The sequence below is a fragment of the Sinocyclocheilus anshuiensis genome, unplaced genomic scaffold (assembly GCF_001515605.1).
Source record: "Sinocyclocheilus anshuiensis isolate Anshui unplaced genomic scaffold, SAMN03320099.WGS_v1.1 scaffold393, whole genome shotgun sequence".
Taxonomy (NCBI): Eukaryota; Metazoa; Chordata; class Actinopteri; order Cypriniformes; family Cyprinidae; genus Sinocyclocheilus; species Sinocyclocheilus anshuiensis.
Window position 1 is genome coordinate 931,532 of NW_015536501.1, and position 7,453 is coordinate 938,984.

Here is a 7,453-nt window from a genome sequence, read left to right on the forward strand (position 1 = left end):
CTGTAGAGAGGGGCATTTTGCTAAATATATGCACCATATAACATATTCATTATAATTTTTACTGTTCTTCAATGTTTTAATTTATGTTTAATAAATCCATCAAGTTTTTGACAGCCACATTTAAATGTTTATATATAAAAAAAACGAATAGAAAGTAGAAATATTATGTAATTGTAACTTTATTATTTTAAAAACTTCATTAAGTGTAATTTTAGCAATTTTATATTGGTCTACAAATCAGTCAGTTTTAACCTTCAATATTATAGTAATGTAGTACCAACTGACTCTCATGTATATTTTACAGCATTAGTTGAGAGATTGTTTTCCTTGAGAAAATTTGCCATGTACTGTACCTGATATGTAGCCAAAATAATCGATATTGAATCGAATCGAATCGCAAGCTTATGAATGGGAAACGAATCGAATCGTGAAATTTGTGTCAAAACCCAGCCCTAATAACCATAGTAATAGGCATGGATTTCTATATTAAACTAAAACTTAAATTAAACAACAAAATTAGTGGCACTCACCAGGAGCAGGGGAAGCTTCTCCTTCAAATCCGTAACCATTCACTTTGGGGGATTCGTGAGGCAGGAGCTCTTTGCCGTCTGGACCAACCTTACCTTGTTTAAACTAGACGGAAGGCAGAGCAGAGAAATATGCTATTTGTTTAGTCATTATTCATGAAAGTGGTTTATGATCGGATGCTGACCAATAAGATGGTACCTGTGCATGGAGCGCAGCAGCTTGCTGGATTTGCGATTTGTTCAGGGCTTTACAGAAGGGGTCAACATCAAACCGAGTGTTCTTGTACAGGACCTCCCGTGGCTTCTTGAACAGTGTGTCATCTTTTTCACCTTTTGGGGAACAAAACAAACATGCAATTTACCGTATGGCTCCTTGGCCATATACATATTGAAATGACACCAAAATTACTGCAATATTTATGATGTTGCTTGCATGCTGTTAATTTTCTATCACCGGCAAATGAAAAATATCACCCTTCCCTACTCATAATCAAGTTATTAACAGTTCATGTACATGCCTCAGAAAGTATTATGTAATAATATACTGATGCAGATCCTCAATGGGAAACTTTACCTTCAGGGTAGTACATGAGTGCATTTTTGGCCTTGTACTGCCATGTTTCCACTCCTGCCTTGGTGCACTCAAGCGCCTGTTTCTCTGTGGACGGTAGAGCGAGGTTCTGCTCGTGCCTCTTTAAACGATAGAACAATAAACATTGTCAGAACTCAAAACAAGACCCACCAATACAAAACTATACAAAAGCTATGTAGTAGCTATTGTTGTGTTGTACCTCTTTGAATTCATTTTCTGCCTCATAGAGCCACGCATGCCTCAGCTTGTCCTTGTCCTCTGCGAGCTCCATTATCTGCTCAAAGGATGCGTTGTCTTCACTCGTGTTTTTAGCAAGAAAACGGTCCAGAGACGGAAGATCCTTTTCTGTTTTTTCAGCATCTTTTCCTGAAACATAACACAGACCACATGTAGCATATATCTTTAAAATTCCAAAAAGACCCAAAATCCCCTCTGTAAAAACTGCAGATTTTGTGCTTATGTAATTAGGTAGTGCCTTGTTTGCATATTTAAAATTTAAAAAATACAATAATACAAAACAGCTTTCACAATGTACTTTAATTAATAAAATGCGTAAAAGATGATATGTATTAGTTTTAGCAGCAGTCACTTACCATCCTCTTTCGCTGCTCTGTGTTTGCTCTGCGAACACGATGGAGATGCACTTCGACCATCTGGGGTCTCAAATGTTGAGGGAGTCGTGTCTAAATGGGAACAAAATTATTTAAAAAACATTCAAGATGTGAATGAGTTTGTTGCTTCATCAAAACAGATTTGGAGAAATTAAGCATTACATCACTTGCTCACCAATGGATCCTCTGCAGTGAATGGGTGCCGTCAGAATGCAAACATCGATTAAAAACATCACAATAATCCAAAAATAATTAACAACTCCATTCTATCAATTAATGTCTTATGAAGCGAAAAGCTGTGTTCGTAACAAATCCATTATAAAGGCAGTTTAACTTTAAAGCTTTCTTACAAACATTTAGTTTTTTGCTTCACAAGATGTTAATTGATGGACTGGAGTCATGTGGATTACTTGTGGATTATTGTGAGTTTTTTTTCAGCTGTTTGGACTCTAATTCTGACGGCACCCATTCACTGAAGAGGGCCCATTGTAAATTTTTAGTAAATTTTCATTTTCGGGTGAGCTACTCCTTTATTAATCACAAACCGTAAGAAACGTCACTCACAGGGCACATAGGTTCGTGGGGTGTATTTAGCCATCAAAGACCCGTATTTGATGGCGATCTCCCTCATCCGCTCCATATCTCCGTTTTCCTCCGCCTCCAGATAATCATTCTGCGCTTGAAGTTTGGAGACATCTGGGAAAAAGTCCCTCTGGATGATCTTCTCCAAACCCTTTGGAAGAAATTGTGGTATGTGTGTCAGAAGAATTTAAGCAGATACAAGCATGTTGTTTACAGGTGACACATGATACTCAATCAGCTGTTCCTGTATAATACACTGCATGCTGAAAAACGGACTAAGGTTTGGTATTTTGTGTAAACACTGGTGTTGAAGGTCACCGTCGTTATTTAATAATAATAAAAACCAAAGCCAAACCAAGTGTATTCAAGGAACACATTTCAAAACACATGCGCATTAAAACGGTATAACACAATAAATTATTGAATGTATTAAGTATAATACAATGAATTATTTCAGAAAATCCCGTTGTAAACAGTATATATGACTGTCTTACCTCTATATATTCATCTTCATCAAGAATCTTCCTCTTCGGTTTCTTAGTCTCTACCACATCATTCCTGACAGCGACTGTAGTAACATCAGACTTCACACTCAAAGCTTTCTCTTTGGAGTCTGTCATATTTCTATTTTAACAGGAGAAACTGTTCTTTTACAGTAATTTAAAGTCCAATTGCGCAAGACGTTGTTTACGTTAGCCTGTACGCTAAGTACTCTTTTTTTTCTCTAACGAAATGCTATTAAGACGTGTTTAAAACGTATTTGTTGCCTATTTGAACGATAGTTCGCGATAAATGTTAATTTTAACCACCACTTGATAAAAAAATGACCGAAAATCCATGTAAGTTAATAACAGTAGCTGATCTCACGCAGGAAGAGCGTCTTCTTCTGCGCATCATTTCCGGCGCAAAACAATGAAGCAGAGCGACTCTCCATCGCTACCTATTGAATAGCGACCGCGTTTGTTTTTGCCCCTTATTTATACTGTACATGAACTTTAAAGGAGTCATATGATGCGATTTCAATGTTTCCTTTCTCTTTGGAGTGTTACAAGCTCTTTGTGCATAAAGAAGATCTGTAAAGTTGCAAAGACTAAAGTCTCAAATCCAAAGAGATATTCTTTATAAAAGTTAAGAGTCAACCACACCTACCTAAAACGGCTCGTTCTAACACGCCCCCACATGTCTACGTCACTATCTGGGAAGATTTGCATAACACCGCCCAAATTTTCAAGCAAAGAAAGAAGGCGTAACTTATTCTCGCTGTAGTATTGTTGCCGCCGCCATGTCGTGAAGGCGCTGTGTGTTTCGTTGTGAAAGCGAAACTACTTTGTTTGGTCTTCCAAAAGAGGACGATATCCGCTTCGTCATGCCTGGAACTGATCCGTGCTGGTCGCTGAGGGAATACATCAACTTAGTGCTGTGGATCGCCGGATCGGCTTTCACCGTGGACGAAGCGTAGTCCCGGGGTCATCACATGTGGTTGCCGCAAGCCCTCCGGACGCTCCTTCCGTCGAATCTGCTGGCCGCGCCGTTCTCAAGCCCGCCGCCTCTGCTCACTCTAGCCCCCCGGCCTCTCCTCACTCTAGGCCACCGCCGCTCACTCTGATTCGACGAAGGAGGCTTGCGGCAACCACATATGACGACTCCGGGCTGGACTCCGCTTCGTGTGTGACGCTGTGTTTCGTTGTGAATGAAGCAGCTTAACATTTCTAGTACACATAAACACTTAAATAGCACATTACCTCAGTGAACATGGTAAGCGATAAACATATTGTTTATTTCAGTCCATAAGTGCAAAAAAAGGAATGCTAGGTGTCAAAGCCTTTAATATATGGTAGACAAGACACCACAGGTGAGTAAGGTACACATTTAAACTAATAGATATCACCATACTTCCCTAGTTGTTTAATTACAGTAGACAATTTCTGAAATGTCATGTCTAAATATGCAAATCAAACATTATCTAATTAAATACGCATATATTTGCATAAACGTACATAACAGAAAACAATAAAGCCTTAAATGTGTATTTTGGATATTTTCTTTGCACTACTCTGAAAGAAAACATGTTATGGAAAAAAAAATAGGCCAAAATTGAGCAAAACAATGGTTTTCCCTGTAGTGTCTTGCCTTAGCAGATCATAGTCAAGTGAAGATATGTTTGCTTTTAATTATGTATTAATAAAAAATGCAAAGCTTCAGAGTCCCCAAAAATGAACCTTAATGACTACAGAAAATTATATACAAAATATGCATTAAGAGTAAGACTAACAACACTTTAAATGTTACGGAAAGCAACAGAGAATAGTTTGGTTGAAAGAACATGAAAATTAATATGTCTTTGCTCCCTATAATCATCTGCCTTCATGATCACAGTCTGGTACATATTAAAGTAGCTATTTTGTATCATATCATAGTCAGACGTAAAGAATCAGCTGTTTCACTGTCATGTGTTACGCTAAATCCAGAAGCCAGTCTGTCTGAAACTGGTTGCAATGACGTACGAGGATCTTTTAATCAACATAAAGATCTGAACATTTCCAGTATGACCAGAGGCAGAGCTTTAAACAACTGCATATTTAAATAAAATGTAACAGCCGTATGCTATTAAGTGGATGGCTTATGTGATCCTACACTTGAACCATATCATTAAGCCTTCAGTTTTAAAAAAAAGGCCAAAATATGGAATGGCAAAGACAACACTGCAAAAAATGATTTTCTTACTTAGCATTTTTTACTTGTTTTCCCATCACGAATATCTAAATGTTCTTAAATCGAGACATGAGATGAAAAATTTATCACAATCAAGTGAATTGGGTATGTCAATTGGGTATGAAAAATAATCTTGTTTTTCTTTTGATTCGCGTATATCTTTTTAGGTTTTAAGCATAAACTCACTTAATTTTGTTCTTTTTTTTTCAGAAAACGAGACTTAGTTTATTTTGTTTCTCAAAAAAAAAAAATGTTTAGATACTTGTACTGGAATTTTTTTTTTTTGTTGCAGTGAACACTGAAATATGTACAGGTGTTTATAGGTGAAGTGTGTAATTTCTGCAACATCGAACAGAATGAACTAGTTTTAAACAAAAGGAAGCTCACAGAAGCCATGCATTTCTATTTTTCCATTACACATTCTTGAGGTCACAACTTATCTTTATTTTTGCAAATCCAGTTGATGCTGCCAGTGCTAGAAACTACACACCTCAACTCCAAGCTCTTATTGGTCACATTTGGATATTACAGAATTAAACTAATAAATATAGACTGCTAAGATGTGATAATAGAGGCCCAGTGTCTTTGTAGCAATGTTCAGCAGGGACCTTCTTTGCCCATTGGGAGCTTCTTGGCAAGTCGCTGTGAGGTCAAGAGCAAAGGCACGTATTTCAAAGCAGAAGCGATGAAATCACCGCAAATCCATCACGATCACACTTCTGTCTGTGATGGTGACGTGTTGACTAGCCTGAGCACAAAACACAGATGCAAAACATTCATTATAATGCACATAATGTTGAAGGACAAAGTAGATCAATCAAATGGAGTTTAAGGAATAGTTCACCCAAAAATGAAAATTTGCTGAAAACGTACTCACCTACAGGCCGTCCAAGATGTAGATGAGTTTGTTTATTCATCAAAACAGATTTGGAGAAATTTAGCATTACATCACTTGCTCACCAATGGATCCTCTGCAGTGAATGGGTGCCGTCAGCTGATAAAAACATCACAATAATCCACAAGCAATCCACACCACTCCAGTCTATCAATTAACATCTTGTGGCATGAAAAACTGCATGTTTGTAAGAAACAAATCCATCATTACAATGTTTTTAACTAAAACTATTAGTTTCTGGCTAAAATACAAGTCCTCTATAACATTGCTTTCTCCAGTGAAGTCGTCTTATCTGAATCAGGAGAGAAATATGCACAGATCAAGCACAGCTTACAATCAAAAATCAGTCCATAACAGCTCTAAACAAATATGTTGGTGGATTTGGATGCGAAAGAACAACAGGAGATGGACTTTTTCACTAGAGGAAGTGTTCTCTGGTTATTTTGGTCAGAAACGACGGTTTAAAGTTAAAACACTCTAATGATGGATTTGTTTACAAAGAAACGTTTTGCTTCACGGGATGTTAACTGATGGACTGGAGTGGTGTGGCTTACTTGTGGATTATTGTGATGTTTTGATCAGCTGTTTGGACTCTCATTCTGACGGCACCCATTCACTGCAGAGGATCCATTGGTGAGCAAGTAATGTAATGATAAATTTCTCCAAATCTGTTCCAATAAAGAAACAAACTCATCTATATCTCGGATGACCTATTTTAATTTTTTGCGTAAGCTATTATTTTAAGGACTTAAAGGGTTCACGAATCACTAATCAGGCATCACTCACAGAGAAGAGGGGCGGCTCCCTTGGATGCGGGTGGAATCCTCTTTGTTTGCAGGAACAGATCTCGTCCATCCCGTAGTCTGTCAGCCGAAAGTAGCCAGTCCTGGAGCATAAGTTATCATACTGTTATTTTTCCATTAAACGTGCTAACTATCACTCAAACTAATTAACACGGTGTATAGCCAAAAACGTACTCATTAAATTTAGGTGAGCACACAATGGCTATAGACTCTGGAAGCATGATTTGATAAGAGCAATGTGTGTGCAGGTCCACACTGGATAAAAAGGCCGTCTGGGTCGGGTGAGTCTTATATATAAAAAAATAAAAGAGATTGATTATTCTCAAGACACATAATTACAGTGATACTGTATAAAAAAAAAATATATATATATTTTTTAAAGTCATGTGACCATATTAGAAAACATCATACATGAATCCAGCCCAGTGTAATGAGATCATTCTGATCCTGGATTAGGAAAAGTTCCTCCTCGTTCTCTGTGTCACAGTAATCTGGTCCTCCACACTGCTTGGGTACGATCACGTGTGTCGCTGTGAAGGCGTTCTTCATCTGTGGACCAAGACATCAAACTGTTTTGTGGTTTGCTCATCATAATACAGATTTCCTCAGACATGTTATTAAGGTTGCAGTTTGCACAAATTATATTCAAGAGATAGTAAGATAGTAAGATTTATATACACTTCCATTAAACATTTTGTGGGTTTTTCTTTCATTTTTTGAAAGCAGGAATG

The 7,453-nt window shown here is 37.5% G+C and overlaps 2 protein-coding genes across 3 annotated transcripts in view; both read right to left on the minus strand.

Moving 5' to 3' along the window:
- The window catches only part of ess2 (ess-2 splicing factor homolog), a 12,610-nt gene extending 9,353 nt beyond the window's left edge, over positions 1-3,257 (minus strand). The window contains exons 1-7 of the mRNA XM_016487151.1: positions 2,807-3,257; positions 2,295-2,463; positions 1,713-1,802; positions 1,319-1,485; positions 1,102-1,219; positions 727-857; positions 531-633 (exon numbers count right to left, since the gene is read on the minus strand). Of these exons, the coding sequence (XP_016342637.1) occupies positions 531-633; positions 727-857; positions 1,102-1,219; positions 1,319-1,485; positions 1,713-1,802; positions 2,295-2,463; positions 2,807-2,932 (904 nt within the window). The 5' untranslated portion in view covers positions 2,933-3,257. The remainder of the gene's footprint in view (positions 1-530; positions 634-726; positions 858-1,101; positions 1,220-1,318; positions 1,486-1,712; positions 1,803-2,294; positions 2,464-2,806) is intronic.
- A 2,190-nt stretch (positions 3,258-5,447) lies between these two features.
- Positions 5,448-7,453, minus strand: part of LOC107689905 (STAM-binding protein-like A) — a 5,742-nt gene continuing 3,736 nt past the window's right edge. For both annotated transcript variants that reach the window (XM_016488087.1, XM_016488093.1), the window contains exons 7-10: positions 7,134-7,271; positions 6,897-7,009; positions 6,706-6,805; positions 5,448-5,772 (exon numbers count right to left, since the gene is read on the minus strand). In XM_016488087.1, coding sequence (XP_016343573.1) covers positions 5,716-5,772; positions 6,706-6,805; positions 6,897-7,009; positions 7,134-7,271 — 408 coding nt within the window. In that variant the 3' untranslated portion in view covers positions 5,448-5,715. The remainder of the gene's footprint in view (positions 5,773-6,705; positions 6,806-6,896; positions 7,010-7,133; positions 7,272-7,453) is intronic.